This window comes from Garra rufa, chromosome 2 (assembly GCF_049309525.1).
Source record: "Garra rufa chromosome 2, GarRuf1.0, whole genome shotgun sequence".
NCBI classification, from domain to species: Eukaryota; Metazoa; Chordata; class Actinopteri; order Cypriniformes; family Cyprinidae; genus Garra; species Garra rufa.
In genome coordinates this window covers 31,421,445-31,442,715 of record NC_133362.1, presented here as the reverse complement: position 1 = coordinate 31,442,715, position 21,271 = coordinate 31,421,445, and the positions used below count along the sequence as shown (strand labels likewise).

Below are 21,271 nucleotides of genomic sequence, written 5' to 3'. Positions count from 1 at the left end.
TAATAAATGTATTGTTCCTTTTATTATTATTATTCTATATTTCTGTGTAAATAGTTCATTATACAATTCTCACATAGTTATAAATAATAATCATTACAAACAAAGTTTTGAATTTAATAAGTTAGTAAGTAAGTATAGTTTCATATCAAAAGATCAAGAAAATTATATTTCTCATCACCCTTTATATAAATAAAACACATAACTGCTCTCCAGATGGTAAGGGTGCAGCCCCATGAAGATGACAACATCTGAGTGTATTTATGTGAGTGCGGCAGAAAACCAGAGAAAGCAAAGAGCGAGACAGAAAGCGAGAGAAATGTGAAAGAGAGAGAGGATGGGTGTGCCTCAGGTTCGCTTAGGACAAATGCCTCCTTCAGCTGCTATTATTAGAAGCAGCTGTTGCCCCTGACAACCGCTTAAAATCATCACTCCAGCACTTCAACTTCTTCACAGAGCACCCTGACAGATACACACACAAACAAAAACACAATCACAAATGCTAAAGGAAACGCAACATCGCGCACATATATACACACACTATGGAGGCCATACTTACTGTATCACAGCGCTATCTGACAGTGCGGTCTAAAATGAACTCATTTCGCTGTGCCCATCACACTGAAGGCATCACAGAGGAACAGAAGAATAGAGGCTGAGAGAGATACTCACTTGAGAGGAACACAACAGGATTAAAAGTAGCGAATAAAAAAAAGAAAAATTGAAAAGAGAAAAAAGAAACTATGAGACTGAGGACAAGGACAGCTGGAAAGAAAAGTCACTGCAAAACATTCTGCTTTGGTTTGGTGCAGGTTGCTGCAGCATTAAAATCAATGTGAATTTATACGTCCTTTAGACGACTGCTTTTTTATTAATTGAACTGTATCCACCTTTTTCCTGAGCAACCAATAAGCGTCTTAATGATGGATTCTAACTTCCGTTTGGGTGCTCTTGTCTTGTGTTTTGGTCTCCATATACACTGCAGCTCAAAAGTTTGGGATGAGTAAGGCTTGTAATGTTTTCTAAAGAAGTCTCTTATGCTCATCAAGACTGCGTTTATTTGATCAAAAATACAGAAAAAAAAATAGTAATATTGTCAAATGTTGTTACAATATGAAATAATGTTTTTTTTTTTTTTTAAATGTACTTTAAAATATAATTTATTCCTGTAATGCAAAGCTGAATTTTCATCAGCTGTTACTCTGGTCTTAAGTGTCACATGATCCTAAAGAACAGCATTTATTCAAAATATAAATCTTTTCTAACAACGTAAATCTATGCTATCACTTTTTAATTTAATTTAACACATCCTTAGTAAATAAAAGTATTAATTTCTTTAAAAAAAAGAAAGAATAAAAATTTGACCCCAAGCATTTGAACAGTAGTGTATATTGTTAGAAAACCTTTCTATTTTAAATAAATGCTGTTCTTTTTAACCTTTTATTGACCAAAGAATCCTGAAAAAAGTATCACAGGTTCCCAAAAAAACTGTTTTCAACATTGATAATTCTAATAATAAATCAGCATATTAGAATGATTTCTGAAGGATCATGTGACATTAAAGCCTGGAGTAATGATGCTGAAAATGTAGCTTTGTATCACAGGAATAAATTACATTTTAAAATATATTCACATAGAAAACAGTTATTTTAAATTGAAATAATATTTTACAATATTACATTTTTTCTGTATTTTTGATCAAATAAATGCAGCCTTGATGAGCATAAGAAACATCTTTAAAAACCATTAAAAATCTTACTGATCCCAAACTTCTGAGCGGCAGTGTAAATCCATGTTAAAACATGGTAAAAAAAAGACTTAATTAGTTAAAATGAAACTTTTTCAACATAACTATAAAAATGTGTGCAGGGTCAAGTTGTTGTTGGCTGCCACAGTAACAGTAATAAACTTTCTATGATATACTTGCCTGGACTGATTTATGCCTTGCATAAATGATGACAAAGGAAAACAAGCTAACCTCGTGTCGCTTCATGTCATCTACCCGCTCATTAAACTATGACAGGTGAGTTACTGCAAAAAATGTTCATAGGTTTAACGTTTTATTATCGGATCGGAAAATATGTTAATTTGACTAGAAACACCAGACACTAGAGATGCACCATTCGACCGGCCAGGGACCAGAATTTTCCGCATGATCCACCTGAACCAGTGACCAGCCAGTCAGTCTGCCTATTCTGAGCCGCTCTGTTTTGATGTCACACTTACGGCAACTGATAATGTATTTATGTTGTGCCAGATGAGGCTTGTGCAACCTGAGTGAGTGTGTGAGAAAGACTTGTGTAGAAATCAAAACAAATGAGCGCAACAGCACTCACAGAAAGTTATAGATGCATACAGTGATAGCAAAAAAAAAAAGTATAATATATGATTTAGGTACGTAACATAGCAAGTTTCTTTGAATATCAACACGACTGTAATGTGACTGATTTTTCACAATAGTAGTTCAATAAACAAGAAGTTAAAATTAAGTGACTTACATTTTAGACACAATATTGCTCAATTTTGTTAATGAAAATAGTTCCAATCAAAGCCACAGCAGAACTGTTGTGTGTTTCCGAGCATGTTTTTGAACAAATCAAATGAGTCAATGATTTAGTAACCCATTCATAAAGACAGTCACTTGCCTTGTTTCTGAATAAACCAGCTATTTGAACGAATCTGTTGAATGAAGGACTAAATGACTCACTTATTCAAACAGCCACCTACTCATTTGCAGCCATCTACTGGTGGTTTGGTGTCATTTAAAACTATTATTGCACTTTTCTCAACATTTCTTAATTTGTGTGTTCAAAAATGTTTAAAACAATAAACTTATGAAACTTTTTATGCATTTGCAAAATGCATTTATGGCACCTCAGCTTTATCAAAAGTCAAACAGTCAAACTTCTTCAAGCTGTGTAAATACATCTAATGCCACTTCAGAAGCAGCTTCTGTTTCTTCCTGGAAGTATGGAGTTTGTTGATACTGATTTCATTTGAACAACTCTAAAGATTCTTATTTTTTTAACTGAATTAGTTGCTCCAATGTAATAATTTGATGTGAAAGATTAAACATTTAAAAAATACCGTTTTGCACACAGTACACCTCCTTTTCAAGTAATTGTTACTTTTACCTCAAAAAAAATCAGTATCGGCAAAAAAATTGGAACTTGGAATCGGCCAAGAAAATTGCAATCAGTACATCTCTACCAGACACCGTAAATGTAAAGCATTGTTCCAGTCGGCGAGACTTCCACATTCAGGAAAAAGGTGGATATGGTTTATAAACAATTTTCAGTCAGAAATTGCTAGTAAATACAGTGCCCTCCACTAATATTGGCACCCTTGGTGAATATGAGCAAAAGTGAATGTGAAAATAAATCTGCATAATTTATCCTTTTGATCTTTCATTCAAAAAATTCACAAAATTCTAACCTGTCATTGAAGTAAATCAATAGAACCTAGGGGTGAAATCTCATTATGAAATAAATGTTCTTCTCTAGTTCACGTCGGCCACTATTATTGGCACCCAATTATTGCAACATTCTTTTCCCAAGATAACAGTTCTGAGTTTTCTCCAACACTGTCTAATGAGTTTGGAGAACACCTGACAAGAGAGCAGAGGCCATTCCTTCAAACAGAATCTCTCATGTTGGTGCTTCTTCTCTTCAGTTTCTATACAGGGTTCAGGTCAGGGAACTGGGACGGCCATGGTAGAAGCTTCATTCTGTGCTCAGTGACACAATTTTTGTGTTGATTTTGATGTTTGTTTTGGATCATCGTCCTGCTGGAAGATGCAACCATGGCCCATTATAAGATTTCTAACAGAGGCAGTCAGGTTTTGATTTTTTATCTGCTGGTATTTGATAGACTCCATAAAAAAATAGGTCCACAACATTAAAGACCCAGCAGTATTTTTAACCGTGGACACGGGGTACTTTTTTATTCCTGTTTGCACCAAAACCATCTGGAGGGTTAGCTGCCAAAAAGCTCATTTTTAGTTTCATACGGTTCAGGGCCTGATTATAAATTTATTATGAAAATGAAATGCAAGTTAGACCAAGTGCAAGTTTACTAAATCAATTATTATATTATCTACCCAGCTAACAGGGAATTCTTTTATAACATTGGCTAACATTCTGACAAAGTTCTTGTAGCTTCGTAAAATTACGGTTGAACCACAGATGATGAACTTGAACTTTTTTTTCCCTTTGGAATATAATGCTCTGATTAATTATTTACAACAAAACCTAGGATGTGAACTGAGAAAGTCTGTTTTGCTAAGTCCATACCAGCTGTTAGTAAAAACACCAGCTTCACACTGCAGCCGAAAGTCCACTTCTCACATCGAGCATCCTTTACTGCAAACTTAACATCCTCACACTGCAGTCACGACGTGGTGAGCGAGGGCAACTGAGGTAACCAGCAGTGTACATTAACAATCAATGCAGGAGCGTACAAGAGCGGGCTATGAAGCTGTGACAGCACTGAGAACAGCTGACCTTCTGCAATATTCTTAGGGGAGCTGCAGTAGATTATCTTTTAGTTTAACAGCGTTTCCAAATTGGCTATTTAAATTCTGCTTTTTCTCACTTCTCTGCTAAATCACCTTTCTGTTCTTGTGATAAGGATTGCAGTGCTCTCTAAACCTGTGATTTTCTGAGCTATAAAAAGCAGAGAAACAGAAAACACATCTGTCGATATCTGACACTTCAATCATGAAGTGTTATGAAAATCATGTCAGAGTGTATGTGTGTGCTCATTTCAAGCAAACAAACAGGAGAAAATGGGATGAGAGAGTTTGCAGGGAGGCGAATAGCGTTCAATATCTGATTTTCTAAAGGCACTTGGGACACACTGATATTAAAATTCTGGCTGGTAGCAATAAGCTGATAATTATTCTCATTTAGTGGACGACAACCAATAAATCACTGTTATTAAATTGCTTATATGCTTACAATTAAAAACAAACTAGAAAGAAGAGTTTTAAATGCTACAAGCATCAGGGATCACATTATAATATTCAGAAAGAAAAAAATACACCCTCAGGTGCTTGGTAGCTTTTCTGTAATTCAGCTGCTGGGTCATTTTTACTATCAATACAAATGATAAACCTGGGTCAGTGTAACCCAATGTTAGGTAGTCTGTGCTAAACCGGTTAAAACTGGATACATTTGTCAGCAGTCATTTTGTGTTCTGTCCTGAGAAAAAACTTGACTGACGGGAAACATCCTGAATTAAATTAAGATATGTATTACATTATATTACTATCAAATTATCACTGTATAAATAGGAAAACGTCTGTAGTCTCAAATTATTCCCTTTTTAGTTTAGATGTACGTCACAGCTGTCTGCTTGGAACGTTAGCCTTCTACAAACGCAGTATTCACCAGATCTTCACTTAAAGCAAACGCCAAACCGGCGCCACTATGGACGTTTTACTTCCCACCAAATGAATGCGTGGCCAGGTCTGAAACACGACCCGACTTTACTGTTATATGTAACAAAGTTACCGTGCACTCCACTGACTAAAATAGGAGCGCTATTGATAGTGTGCCAGTGTTGAAGCTGTGGTTGCATTACGTGCTTGATGGGTTGAAACTTAAATGTCGAACAGACAAGATGGCACAAGGTGAAGCTGTTTTTGATGTAACTTTTCAAATATGAATATAAGTTATTTAATAAACTGGAACAGCCTACTGATAGCTGTTTTCTTCCCTCAGATTCTCTTTGGCTGCTCTTGCTGTTCCTATCACGTCCTAAAACCTTTACTGAATGTTTTTGAAGATTTTATGACTGTAAAAGACTGACTTGATATTGATTCAAAAAATACTGCAAATGAATTGTTCTTGTGCTATATAAACAAATTTTAGAGTGCATTTTTGTGGGTCAATCTTCAATAGGTTGACTGATCCAGCTAGGGATGTTAACCGATGACCGTTTGACCGGTGGTTGACCGTATCAACGTTAACCGGTCAAAGTTGTCGGTAGTCGGTTAAAAAAAAAGTGCCGGTGCGTCTTTTACGCATTCTGAAGGTGCCTGTTTTATCCATTGGTTTTATCATGTTGCAGTCTATTAGGCAACATTCCGCATAAGATGGGCTTAGATTTGGAAATACATTACATCTACATTTCAGTGGTAACCGATAAGGTGATGATGATCATCATCTTTCTTTATTATGGTTAGCACTGTTACCTCAACTAAAGCGGCGTCTCTTCGGAGCTGTCATTTTCTTAAATGAGCCGTGGCAATGTTTCAAATGAGCTTCTAACCTAGACAAACGCCTTTATTTTCAAAGCGATCACCTTGTACCCAAACCATTTGAAACTAAGGAGCCATTTGTCCTACGATTACATACAACAAGCTCTTCGGCGCCGCGTTTGCGGGACTCATGTTTCGCGCTGTCTGGGATTTTAAAAAAGTGACGTGAGTGGCAGTGTGTGCGTGTGTGTGTGCGGGAGGCAGAGCGGCAGAGAGATGCGACAGAGTTGCGAAATTGCAGGCGCGGCTCGAAATGGCTGTTATTTCAAATAGCGTACCATATTTTAAACTAATCGGTTAACCGGTTTCAACCGGCTAATGAGGCTCGGTGGTCGGTCAAGAAATTTTTTAGTTTTCGCCATCCCTAGATCCAGCACAATGTCAAAAAACAATCCAGCAAATGGGTTAAGGTATAAAACCCAACAAGCTGGGTAAAATTAACCCAGCATGTCTTCTGTCCAATATTTACCCTGCAGTGGGTTGCCAAATCACCCAGACATGGTTGTTGTTGAGCATTACATGAAAGGTAATCGAGATTTTCAAATTAGGTAATTAAATATCTAATATCTGCAAATATACGCAATTTCAACCAATTTTCGGAGAGAGATATGGTAAATTAAAAATGAATATGGTACACAGTAAAAGTGTTAACCAGCAATATTTATTTCCCAACTTGATCTCATTATGAAAACGTACCTGCAGGAATGTTTTCGCATGTACGTTCCGTGACATATTTGTTGTGAAACTGAGTGGCGCTAAAAGAGTGTTCAGTTTTTAACTGGAACAGATGAACGTACATATGGTAGGTTTTATGTGACGTTGGTTTTGTACCGCAGTTCTGACTTGAAATGTCTATAATTCTATTGCTCTGTGATGTTTTAAAATAATGTACCATCTGCATTTCATCTAAACCTACCCGATAGCATGAACAAAAGCAAATGTGACGTAAAAACGCAATCGTAAGCATGCCGTTTTAATGTGTTTTTCATCTTTCAGCTCTTTCATCATGAGTCATGTTTTTCATGGAATTTGTACTCAAGAATTCCACATCCTAAATCCAATTCCATGCTGGCTGAGTTACCGAGCAAGCTTGTTTTGACCGGATAGCGAAACATATGGAGCTGTAATCATAACGGTGTATAACTGCGTGTTCATTTTTGTTGGAAACTGCAGTGATATGTACTTATTGTCTTACGAAAAAGTTCCCACAAGTATGTTTTCACCATGAGGGATGCTCCGATTGATCGGCTACTGATCACTATCGGCCGATAATCACATTGGGATGTTTGATCGGCGGTCTCTAAAAAGGCCGATCTCATGAACTGATATGAACTAAAACTAAAACTGTGCTGCACGTGCAGAATTAAAGTGACAACGCATTGTTTGCGGTAAATATGAACAAGGATTGAAACGAAAATGTCATAATTACACCATAAATGCATATAATTCAAGTCTACTGTTTCAAAGTCAACACATGGTTTTTTGGCTAGGTTTAAAGGAAAAGAGCTTTAGATAAACAAGGCAATAATATATGGCACTTGTGGAGGTAGGAAAACAAAGTTTTTTATTAACAACAGGATTGCTTCTAATAAAGATTTAAATGCAAAAGAAAATGCAGTAGAGCTGACTGTTTCTGTCAATAGTCATTTTTAATTTAGAATGTTTGTGATAACATAAGCAGTTTAAATGTTTTGCCACTTGCTTGAGCAACTTAATATATCAATCTAGAAGTAAATGCAAAAGTAAAAAGCATTGAATAATGTGTTGCATATATATATTGTTTTTAAACTCTATGGAAGATAAATTAAAAACAATCACAATGCTGAAAAAGCATTTTCAATTACAATGTTTGGATTTGAAATCAAAATAATGGATAAAAGTGTTTTCCAAATGGAAATCAGGCTTGTGCTGTGGGTAAGCTATTGTGCAACAATTGCACAATTCTAAACAAAAATGCACTGCATGATTAAACATTTAGGTGAGATAAATACATATTCTTGAAAAAATTAGTTCTTGGAGTTTCACTATAAATAATTCTACATAATAAAAAGAAGGCTTTAAAAAGATTAGTATTGGTGATCAGATCAGCAGATACTGCTTCCTGTGATCGGAAATCGGTGATCGGCCTCAAAAATCCTAATCGGAGCACCCCTAAGATTAGGTAGCTATTTCCACCTGATCGAACGTTCACTATCATTTTGTAGGTGTATTTCTGCTGATCCAGTAATTTTAATTAATATAACCATTAAGATTCTGAATCTTATTTTGAATCACATTTTTTCAGCCTACCGACAACAAATCTTGATGAAAGCTACATCATTTTATGCTAGTCTTTGCAGGTACTCTACAAAAATGAGAGCAACTACCTAACCAAACTTGACTTTTGCTCACATCACATAAAAAAAAAAACACAAATTAATTCTTCTGAAATTCACCATTGGCTGATATAAAAAAGCAATCATGAGAAACTGATGAGATAAAAAAAACCGTTTAAAACGGTGCATAAGAACACTTTTACCAGAGCACCAGATCTTTGATTCCTTCTGCTCTTTCAACAGTGAATGTAATAAACTCTACATTATAACTCATAACTCATTATTCATTTTAAACTCCACAAAAACTTTGGGACGGTTTCTTGGACCCTGACTTTGCCACACAAGATGAAACTGACGTAAACTGCTCTAGGTGGCATACCTACACACATTTAATCTAACCATTTTAGATTTTATTTAAAAGCATATTTCTGCAGAAACTACATTTCTAGAAACAGTGAGCCCTGAAGCAGCTGCTGCAACCGCTAAGTATCTCTCTGCTGCGCCTCACTAACTCCCGCCATCATGTGTCCTCTCTGAAAGGCCTCCCACTTGCTAAAATAATTAATGTATGACAAACCACCACAGAAATGGCTTTTGTTCAGGCCCACTATCCATAATTCACAAAAAAAGCTTTTTCCAGCAAGGCCAAAGTGACACCTTGTCATAACAAAAGTGACAACCTCAACCTTAGACCTGAAGTATCCTAGAAAACCCCCAGAGTGCATCAGCCTTCAGAGTAGAATTTCATAAGGCTACACCTGAAGATTATTTCAGAACATATTTTCCTGTTATTCCTACTAGTCTTATCATTTTGAAAAGAAAATGATCAGCATTAATCTCCAGTTCAGGGCCATCATCAGGGAGACAAAAGGGAGCTAACATGCCCTCTATATAGCAGTGGTTCTCACCCAAGGGAACCGGGGCCACTGGCGGCCTTCAGAAAACTTCCAAAGAGCTCACAGGATTAATTAATTATATTATATTTAAAAAATACTCACAAAGAACACAATATGTACATTGAAATAATATTTCTTTTTTCCCTTCCATTTTCTTTCTTTTTTTATTGAAGAACACATCAAAGGAGAATCTTTGCTCTTATGGAATCTTCTGAAAAATTAATTGTGGTTAATCATTTTTATCAACACACCTAGGGCCAGATTTACTTACAGACTGTGCCAGTACAAACCCTTTTTTGCAATTAAAACTACAATAGCAAAGAATAGGCCATTAGAACCCATTGACGGCATTGAAAGTAAACAGTGCCACTGACCTGAACGAAACTTGCATATTTTGCTGATTATTGCTGCTGAAAATGATCAGTTATTGTCATGTTTTGGGCTCTACTAATTGGTCAGACCAGGAACCACATTTGGAGTAATATAGACTGCCAAAAGTTATAACAAATTAAGGAGAAGAGTGCAAATAACTGTCTGAGGAACAAAAGGCGTCTGTGGTTGGCCAAAATGAACCAGGATTTCCAGGGCAAGAATCTTGACAACATTCGTGTTTGTTCTTATCATTTCCAGTCTTAATATCTTAATTAATACTGTTTGTATGTATCTTTACCAGCTATTTACTTAGTCAAAATATTGCGCCCTTTCCTGCTTACTAAGTCCTTCTCCATATGATTTAGCAGCTTCCACACATTTTTTCCATGATTTAGACAGTGAAAATTAGCAGAACAACGCATTCAGTAGTACATTAACCATGCAGTCAATGCTATTGTTTATATCTGAGTATCGCCAATATGGAGATACTCGGATATAAACAAAAGCGCATCCGGGTAAGTGACCAAATCGTGGCCTAAGTGCAAACCCTCTATTGCATATGCATTTGTAGAAGTTTCCTTTTCAGACACCATATTTATGTGAGGAAAATATTTTAATGAATCATGCAAGGTGGTTTAAGAATTGGGGTTTACTGTTTACTGGTTTACTTAAGTTTACTGGTATTTGCACTAGGGCTGTGCGATTAATTGAAATCGTATCGAAATCGCGATGTGAACATGCGCGATTTCTAAATCGCCTTACAGCACGATTTTTTGCACGCACTCGACTGATACTTTTCCCGCAGCATGCTATTTGAACCGATCACAACACAGCGCGCCTAAACAGAGAGCAAGAACATGCCAACGTTCATGCTTGAAACCAGAAATGGTCATGCTGGTTTTCTTAGCGGAAAGCAGCTAGATTCTGCCAGTGTTCTAATTGTTTTTATGTGGGACACTGTGGTCTGGGTTGTTGTTTTTTCAAACACACGCACGCACATACGCACACACATACTTACTTTTTGCCATAGGTCTGTTCTAAAGACATTTTGTTCTACCTTTACTAGGCAGGGCTCGAAATTGTGAACGTTTTGGTCGCATATGCTCCCAAAATTTCATCTGCGTGAAGCGTGGCGCATTCGTGCGAGTGTGAGAAACTGTTGTGGTCCGACTTGGTTTAATTTCTTTACAAAACTTTCGCTAGCCTAACTACTGCACAGACTGCTGTGAGCTGATACAGTGACAGGTTTGCCATTCTCTCTTTCGATTGTGAAAAATAAAAGGTCTCAACAAACCACTTTTGAAGAAATATAATATATTTCGTGCTATAGCGTACATTCTGTCAGATACAATTCTGGCGCCTCCGTGTCCATATACGTTACTGTACAACGCGGCATTCATCCACATCAGATGATAACTCAGCGGCAGAGTTCCACTCACACAGGGGTGTAATTTCCACTGGGGACATGCTTTTCAAAATCCTGTTTGTGTCCTCTCATATTTCAAATGGTTTTGTTATAATAATCTCTTTTATTGTAGAATGCACGCTCAGCGCCGTTGAGAGTCTCGCAAGATCGTTAAAACGAAACCAAAAGTAAAACGCGGACACGCATTCAAAAGCAATTTTAATATTCCGCGTTTAGAGAGCGACTCCTCAATGCGCGCAAATTAGGCTACATAAAATATCTAGGCAGTTATTAGTATGTGGGCTATAAAAATATATTGTGCAGTTGCCTATAGTTCTGTATCATGCTTGAAAAATTCGGTCTCTATTTGCACTTTGAATATTGAAAGAGTAGCCTACTTTGATCATGTGCTTGTAAAACATCTGCAGTCAGAATCAGCCATGAAGAATCAAGATCAATGCATTACTAAAAAGAAATTGTGTGCGCCATTTTTTTTGGTGCTCCTAACTTTTTTTCACCTGCTAGGTGATTTTTTTTCCGCCTTCTGTTTTAGAGACATGTTACAGGTCTTTGATAAAGATCTAATTGTTTTCCTTAAAAAAAAAAATGCTTTAGATTCACACTGCAAAACATGTCTATGTCAAAATCGTGATTAAAATCGAAATCGCAATACTGTTCAAGAAAATCGTGATAGGTTTCTTTTGTCCATATCGCACAGCCCTAATTTGCACCAATATTTAACACCCCCCATGAAAAACATCTTAACCTATTTTGCATCTGTGTTGTTAGTAGAATATCCACATCTAATTATCATCGGCTCTGCTTGTTTGTGACCCTATGATAATTTGCATTGCTCTTGGTAGATTCTGTTAGTCATTATGACTGCATCTGTGTTCTTTAATTTGCACAATGTAAATAGATCACCAGCAAAATTTTCCACTCCCATCTGTGCTTTTATGGGATTCCACTCTGCCTGTTTAGTAAATCTAGAGGTTCGTTTCTGTTAATAAACTAGTAGTAATTGCGTCGGACAATGGGGGGAACCCAAAAAAGTCAAAAAGGTTGAGAACAACTGCTGTATAGTACAGCATACTCATTGGACAAGGGTCAATACATTTAAGCTAATTACAAATTCTACAATCCATTGACCATCATGATTATCTACATAAAAATCATCTTTACTTTTATTTCAGGGTGACATTAAAATCACTGTCGTGTTTTAGCATTCATTACTTCAACTTACTCTAACCTGTGGGTGTGCGTATATGGGGTCTTGTGTGCATGCCATGTCCCTTACAAAAAATGCTTCTTTTGTCCTTCTTTGCTGAGTCAGAGTAAGGGATTATGTCAGTTCAGTTCCAATGCCAAAACAATCATAATGCAAAATGAACACAATGTCTCTCTAATCTAGCAGTCAGCTGTGCTTGTGTGTATGTGAGCAGGAGAGAAAGCAGTAGCCTGTAGCTCTTTCCTGAGTGGACTACAACAGCAGACTCTAGTCTATTCTCCCACTTTATTTATCATTGTAGCCTTAATAGGTTGTGTTGACAGAGATATCCCCTTTCGTAATAGCCCACCATCTATTAAACAAACAACGTGTAGACTCACCATGTTCACTTCCGACACCATGTCGATACTGGAGATGTCGATACTCATAACGACATCAACCGGAGGACCTGCAAAGCCAACAGACACCACAATCTCTGCAACATGGCCTGATGACAGTTAATGATCCATCAAAATGGTCACATCCATCGGTGAGAACGGAAGAGTGTTTTTAAATCAATATAACGCCTTTACCTCCAAAGTCAGGCCTGAGACGGATGTCGTAGCCTTTGAGTAGTTTATCCACGGTGACTTTGACGTACGACATGTTGCTTGGTTCGTTTACACTGTGGAAGATTAGTTTGATGTTTAAGAAACCGTAACTCAGTCGTGCTTAAAGAAACCAGCTTAAAGGGTTAGTTCACCCAAAAATTTAATTTCTATCATTCATTACTCACCCTCATGCCATTCCAAACCTACAAGACCTTTGTTCATCTTCAGAACACAAATTAAGGTATTTTTGATGAAATCTGAGAGCTTTCTGACCCTGCATACACAGCAAGGGACAATTTTATTGATGTTCTTGGTACCTTTCTGGACCTTGAATGTGGAAGGACTCTTGCTGTCTATGCAGGGTCAGGAAGCTCTTGGATTTCATCCAAAGTATCTTAATTTGTGTTCCAAAGATGAATGAAGGTCTTACAGGTTTGGAACGACATAAGTGAGTAATAAATGACAGAATTTACATTTTTTAGGTGAACTATACCTTTAAGCTTAAAATCTGGAATTGTACAATAGCCAAGCTGGTTTTAACTGTCTCCTAGACTGGCCAAGCTGGTCTTAGCTAGGGCTGGGCGATAAAACAGTACAGTAACAGTAATCTGTAAACAGTAATAAAACAATAGCAAGAGTTCAATAAATGTTTGATATAACGTTTATGCGCCAAAAGCGGAACGAAACAGCGCTACACGTTTGAGACGGGCCACTCAGAGTTCAAACAGTAGCGCAGAGCAGATGCATTTACTCGCTGATAAGTCGGTCACGCGAGCACTAAACAGCACTATGAGGTCCAGTGTGAAGCACTGTGTTCAATCTACAAATCGTGATCATTTACTATGGATTTACTGTAGTACACTAACTGCACCATGGTATTGTGGCAGAAATGTGGGATATTCATATTGTATTACTATATTATATTATGTTATTACATTATTAATGCAGACATGTATTCAATGTAGGGTACAACAGGGCTAAAGTTGCAATGGGGTAAAAGACACCTTTGATATTATTTTCCTCTATACCACTAGAAGGCAGAAAAACTTGGCTTTTCGAGATGCGCGTGCAAATTTAGCTGATCCTTAACGCGATCGCGGGCAACAGCGCAAAGTTGATTCTGTGCTAATTTTATCTAATATTTAATATTTTTCAAAAAGTAGCAAATCAGAATCACTACAATTATTCAATATATTTTATAGGTTTTATATAGGTCTTTTTAATGATTTTTTTTAGTTTTTGTCACGTTTGAGAAGGAAGGGGTCTGGGTCCAGATGCAGGGAAGAAATGAATTTAATAATAAAACACAAATAAACAAACGAACAAACAAAAGGCCAACATGGCACACCAAAACACAAACAAGGCAAGATCAGGAACATAAACTTCAGGAACAAGAATCACGAAAAACAAACCACACAGAAGACAATGCAGCCAGAATGAGCAGTGAGACATGAGCAGCTTTTAAGTCCGTATAATTGTGAACAGGTGTGAGTTACATTTACATTTACATTTATTCATTTAGCCGACGCTTTTATCCAAAGCGAATTACAATTAGCGTCCCCAGCCGCCAAACGAGCGTTCCCCTCCGCCAGACGAGCGCACCTGACTGCTATCCACTCGGGCACGGCGTGAGCAGACGCAGCCGCCTCGGGCACAGAGTGAGCGGTCACTGCCGCGTCATGAACGGAGATAGCGGTCGCCGCCTCATCAGGAACGGAGATAGCGGTCGCCGCCTCATCAGGAACGGAGATAGCGGTCGCCGCCTCATCAGGAATGGAGATAGCGGTCGCCGCTGCATCAGGAACTTCCGCCTTCCCGCGGAAGAGCGTCTCCACCCCCGCCGCAAAGTAGGGGCGCATCTGCGCAGCCTCGGCCCTATAGGCGTCCATCTCCGCCAGACAGGCGTAGATGTACTCGAAACGAGTGGCCGACGCCGCCTCGAAGGACATCCCCGCCGTCTCGGGAACAGAGCGGGTGGTCGCCGCCCCCAAGCGGGCGCACGCCGCCGCCAAACGGGGGGACGCCGCCTCCCTGAAAAAATTCCTCCCCGCTGGACCTATCTTTGCTGGCTGCATTCTGTCACATAAATATAAAAGTCTGGGTCCAAAAGCAGGGTGAGTAATTTATTAAATAAATAGAACGCAACAAAAAGCCAAGCACGGCATAAAACTGAACACAAAATAAACAGAACAGAGAACACGATCTAGAGCTGGGGTTTCAAGAACACAGAGTTAACATGACAGGACGAAAGACAATGCAGACATCATGAGCAGTGAGACATGAGCAGCTTTAAAGTCCGTATAATTGTGAACAGGTGTGAGTTGAGACGAGTGTAACGATCACAAGACAGGTGTATACAATCAAGGAAGTGCAGTGCAAGGGAAAGGGAAACAGCGACCTCAGGTGGCTGAGGGAAGCCCCACAGCCCAGATCATGACATTACCCCCCCTCTAGGGAACAGCTTCCAGATGTTCCCAAAACAAAAAAAAACTGGAGGGAGGAGGAACGGTGGAAGGTGAATCAGGGGGAGGGATGGCGGGCCAGGCCCGTGCAGCGGAGGAACATGAGCGGACACCGCCGCCAGAGGAACGTGAGCTGGCCTCGCCGTCAGAGGAACTTCAGCGGTCACCGCCGCGTCCGGAACAGAGAGAGCGGTCACCGCCGCGTCCGGAACAGAGAGAGCGGTCACCGCCGCGTCCGGAACAGAGAGAACGGTCACCGCCGCGTCAGGAACAGAGAGAACGGTCACCGCCGCGTCAGGAACAGAGAGAACGGTCACCGCCGCGTCAGGAACAGAGAGAGCGGTCACCGCCGCGTCAGGAACAGAGAAAACGGTCACCGCCGCGTCCGGAACAGAGAGAACGGTCACCGCCGCGTCCGGAACAGAGCGAGTGGTCGCCGCCACCAAACGGGCGGACGCCGCCACCAAGCGAGCGTCCCTAGCCGCCAAACGAGCGTTCCCCGCCGCCAGACGAGCGCACCTGACTGCTATCCACTCGGGCACGGCGTGAGCAGACGCAGCCGCCTCGGGCACAGAGTGAGCGGTCACTGCCGCGTCACGAACGGAGATAGCGGTCGCCGCCTCATCAGGAACGGAGATAGCGGTCGCCGCCTCATCAGGAACGGAGATAGCGGTCGCCGCTGCATCAGGAACGGAGATAGCGGACGCCGCCGCCTTCCCGCGGAAGAGCGTCTCCACCCCCGCCGCAAAGTAGGGGAGCATCTGCGCAGCCTCAGCCCTATAGGCGTCCATCTCCGCCAGACAGGCGTAGATGTACTCGAAACGAGTGGCCGACGCCGCCTCGAGGGACATCCCCGCCGTCTCGGGAACAGAGCGGGTGGTCGCCGCCCCCAAGCGGGCGCACGCCGCCGCCAAACGGGGGGACGCCGCCTCCCTGAAAAAATTCCTCCCCGCTGGACCCATCTTTGCTGGCTGCATTCTGTCACGTAAATATAAAAGTCTGGGTCCAAAAGCAGGGTGAGTAATTTATTAAATAAACAGAACGCAACAAAAAGCCAAGCACGGCACAAAACTGAACACAAAATAAACAGAACAGAGAACACAATCTAGAGCTGGGGTTTCAAGAACACAGAGTTAACATGACAGGACGGAAGACAATGCAGACATCATGAGCAGTGAGACATGAGCAGCTTTAAAGTCCGTATAATTGTGAACAGGTGTGAGTTGAGACGAGTGTAACGATCACAAGACAGGTGTATACAATCAAGGAAGTGCAGTGCAAGGGAAAGGGAAACAGCGACCTCAGGTGGCTGAGGGAAGCCCCACAGCCCAGATCATGACAGTTTTGTTTTAGCTAATTAAAACAACAGTTTTTAAATAACGAAAGAATATGTAAAAGTATAGTGTTTAGGGTAAAAAGTACACTGCTGGTGGGGCAAAAGGCACAATAATTATTATTAATAATTGTTAGATTCAGATGGTACATATCAAATATTTTGTTGGGTGTCCATCTTAGAGATAATTAACATGTTTATAATGAAAACGTCACATTTAAAACATGATACTGAAATGGTATAAAAATTAAAATGGTTTTGTTTCTGTATTTTAAAACATATCTCCATATGTATTAACATTTTAATTATATTTAGTGAACAAAAATGTATTATTTTATTTATCAAAATAAGCAGAAAATAGTACAAACTTTGCTAGAGTGCTTGTTTTTGAACAATATTAACTTAGACATTATTTTAGCTAAAGTATTTGTATCAATACTGTGTGCCTTTTAGCCCGTGTGTGGGGTAAAAGGTCTTCCTTGCCACCTAATACATTTATAAGATTTTTAAACAAAATAAACCACTTGTATGATTTATTTTCACACAAAATCTGTTGCTCCATAAATGTTCAATATTTTTTTCTGAAATTAGACAACCCTTTTAAAAGAGTAATGGAATATAATTACAGTATTTTTTGTGATTAAGCAATCGCGTTTGTGAATTCATACTAAATGTATTTAGACATTTTTTATACAAATACCTAGTAACCATATAGTTACATTTTTACCATGGGATTGAGGTGCATTATCATGATCTATACCTACATATGTATGCTACAATGGAAGACCAATGGTCAATTTTAATAAGACTCTAACAGTCAGAATAATTACATTTCACCACATAAAAATTAATTACAATTTTTTACAGATGTTACTGTTTTTGTAAACAAACAAATTTACATCTGCATCCTAACTCAAGCTACTACCACTGTTAAATGTGCATTTCTAAAAAAAAAAAAACATTAATTTTGCAGCCTGCATATTGCAAACTGTGCTGAAGATATGCATCAAAGTCAAGAAACACAAACCTGTTTAATGATTTGCAACAATATCACCCATTAGATCATGCAAAAACTAAGAAATTAATTGATTAAATTATTTATTTAGTTAAAAAATGACAGGAAAAGTGTAAAGAATTCAAAACGTGAAGTGTTTGTCATGTACTGACCACAAAGTGTAGTTCAAATCCACAGTTAACAGTCTGGTTTCTACAACTTTTTTTTTTTAACTCTGCCTTTAAACTTGAAAGAAATAAAGATATGAAATTCATTGTTACAATTATCGATACCAACTGATATGAAAAATGATATCCTGATATCGCCCAGCCCTACTTGTAGAATAGCCAAGCTGGTTTTAACTGTCTCCTAGACTGACCAACCTGGTTTTAGCTAGTCCACCAGCTTTGCCAACCTGGGTTTAGCTGGTCTAGCTAGTTCCTCAGCCTAGCCATGCTCCTGCTCATCTAGCTTTCAGCCTAACCGTCTGAAAAGTGCCCAAAACCTCTCTAAAACCAGCCACAAGGCTGGGAGACTAGCTAAGCCCAGAAAACCGTCTTAGGCTGGTTTAACATGGCTCCGCAGAGGATGCAGGCAGACTGAAATAACACAAGCACGTTATGTCTTACCTGTGCGCTGGCGGGCTACGACCAACCGTCAAAGCCACAAACACGAGGAGACACAAGATCCCCGCACGCCAGTGATCCCGAGCGATCAGCATCCCTCTCATCATCGACCGACAAGCAGTAGCCCAAACTTAGTCTGAAGAAGCGCTCCAGCAAATTCAACTACACAGCAACGCATGCGCGACGACGAGACCAACATCAAAATACTATAAACGCAAAGAAACGAGCAACTCTAGAGAAAACCAACGTGGCGTGCGAGGTGTTCCTGCATCTGTCGCGCTCCCCGGTGCTGACGCTGTTGGCGGAGCGTATCAGTATGCCGGTCAGATCCCATCGCCAGCGGGTCACTGGACACGACAGCTCATGGCAGTCCTTCGCGTGTCTTCCTTGGAATTACAGAGGAGCCGAACGTACTGTCGCGTTGAGATTATGCGCCTATCCTTTCCCTGCACCTAAAATGATTCAGTCTGAGGGAGACAGCTGAGTGCGTAGTTTTCGCTGGAGGTGTGTGCACCTGAACGCGCACGCCGACTCAAGAGCTCTTTCGCGCCATCTTTCAATTTGCAATGCATCACGCGCCCGAGACAGAGTGAATTATTTGTTAGAAATTCGGAAAACGCATTAAAACGGCGAGCGCCGTGAAGAAACGCTGTGGGAATTATTAATGTGCAACTACAGAAAGGGCGCGTGACCGCTGATGTGAGGAAAGATCAGCCAACTATTCGTTTGAAGTAACTATACCTAGCGATATTCTGTTCAAACTGAGTATTTTTTAGGCTACACACAAACCTTTTTACTGGACCTTTTTTCTCTAGCAATGTATTAACGCTGGTTTTGAACACTTTCTTAAAAAAAATAATGAGAAATGATTTTTTTGTTTTTTATTTTTGTATTTTAATATGTTCCTTAAGGTTTACTTATAATGTTAATAAAGTTTTTGCTCAAATAAATAAATAAATGTGGAAAACGATTATTTTCAACCCTCATTCTGACCCTCTGTCTAAAACAGGGGTGCCCAATCCTGTTCCTGGAGATCTGCTATCTTGCAAAGTTCAACTCCAACCCTGATTAAACACACCTGAACCAGGTAATTAATCTCTTAGGTAGCACTTGATAATTACAGACAGCTGTGTTGGAGCAGGGCTGGAACTAAAGTCTGCAGGTAGGTAGATCTCCAGGAACAGGATTGGCCCCCCGGTCTAAAACATTGGTCTCAAACTCAATTCCTGGAGGGCCACAGCTCTGCACAGTTTAGCTCCAACCCTAATCAAACTTACCTGATCCACCTAATCAAGGTCTTCAGGATTACTAGAAATGTTCAAGCAGGTGTGAGTTGGAGCTAGTTAGAGCTAAACTCTGCAGAGCTGTGGCCCTCCAGGAATTAAGTTTGAGACCTCTGGTCTAAAACTACCTGTTTTTAAGGAGTGTGTCCCTTAAACCTTGCCAGTAATCAGCCACTGTGATGATTGGCTAACGCCATTGAATAGGAAACAGTATCTACACTCCCTCACTATTGCATGTGAGTGTTATAACAACATGAAAAAATAAAATGGTCATTTACAGACAAAGCATTAAGAAATAATTTACTTACCGTTTGTGATGCAGCTGCAGTCAGATCTAGTACCGCTTTATTTTTCAACACGTTTCTTTTTGAACTCTCTATGAGACTGTGCATCAATTACAAAACAAAATACTCTGAACAATCCTTAGACACGATCCGGGATGCCATTACAAATAAACTATCCACTTGTTCCTTACACTGGAATCCAAACGCATCAAAGCCAACATTCTTTTACTCCATTTGTCCTACTGGCAGCCGACTGCGTGTGGACTGTGTCTGAAAGCAAACACGCATCTGTATACTGTATGTAGTGCAGACAAGATAGCGGTAGTGATTGTAATTTCTATTTGACGCGATGCGGCGTGATACTCGCATTCAGCATATTCAAGTGTCAGCCGTTAAGCGACTGAACGCAAGTGGACGGGGCCTATGGTGAGAAGATGACTATTTGTTGATTCCTTGCTTTGGAGGCGGTGTTTATGCAAATTTTTGTGCCCCTGTGACATCATCTTGCACCTCAGATCCAAACGAGCCATTTTTGGAGCTTAATTAAATAAATGTTTTGTTTATTATGAGAACGTTTTAGGCTATAAAACTTGCAGGATGTTTTAATGGTACAAAGACCTCTTATATGCTAAAAGATAAAGGCAAATTTGATTTCTCATGTCATGAGCCCTTTAAGTGTTTATAATGCAGTGTAAAACTGTGTAATAACTCAAGTTCTAATCTCTCATTAAGCTTTTGTCATTTTCATTCAAAGACAACAAGAACAAAGTATCAGGAAAATAAGATAAAATCATTAAACACGCTGTCACTGGTAAATTGTTGGAGAATCCGTATGACTCCCAGGCGTTCATATGATTTGGTTGCATCCCACTGAGAGTTAGATTTAAAGGTGCAGACCTTTCCAAAATCATAATTGAAATTGGCAGCTTCTAAAAGTCACTATTTCTCACAAGATTGGGTTGAAATATGATACAATGGGGAGAGTTTCTCTGTAGCAGGTAAACTTGCGGTCGAAAGTGTCTGCTAAATTACAATATAAATAACTACACAGCTGTCAAATAGTCTCCTTTGCCTGACAGGAACTAAACTGCATGTCTGGGCCTTCGGGAAGGAGATTTATTGTTTAGTGGAGCAAAGAGTTTGAGACACGATGGCAGGCTGCTGTATTTTCATCCCCTCTGGACACTAAGCAGTATGCCTGGATGCTCAGCCATGGTGTAAACT

General features: G+C 39.6%; 1 protein-coding gene across 2 annotated transcripts in view; it reads right to left on the bottom strand.

The window, feature by feature from the left end:
- gabrb1 (gamma-aminobutyric acid type A receptor subunit beta1) overlaps window positions 1–18,587 on the bottom strand; it is a 39,555-nt gene extending 20,968 nt beyond the window's left edge. Inside the window, exons 1-3 of one of the 2 annotated variants that reach the window (XM_073835098.1) lie at window positions 18,484–18,587; window positions 13,048–13,139; window positions 12,856–12,923 (exon numbers count right to left, since the gene is read on the bottom strand). In XM_073835098.1, coding sequence (XP_073691199.1) covers window positions 12,856–12,923; window positions 13,048–13,139; window positions 18,484–18,587 — 264 coding nt within the window. Of the gene's footprint in view, window positions 1–12,855; window positions 12,924–13,047; window positions 13,140–18,483 lie in introns of those variants that run through there. The other variant, XM_073835099.1, reaches the window with a different exon arrangement.
- Between the last annotated feature and the right edge of the window lie 2,684 nt (window positions 18,588–21,271).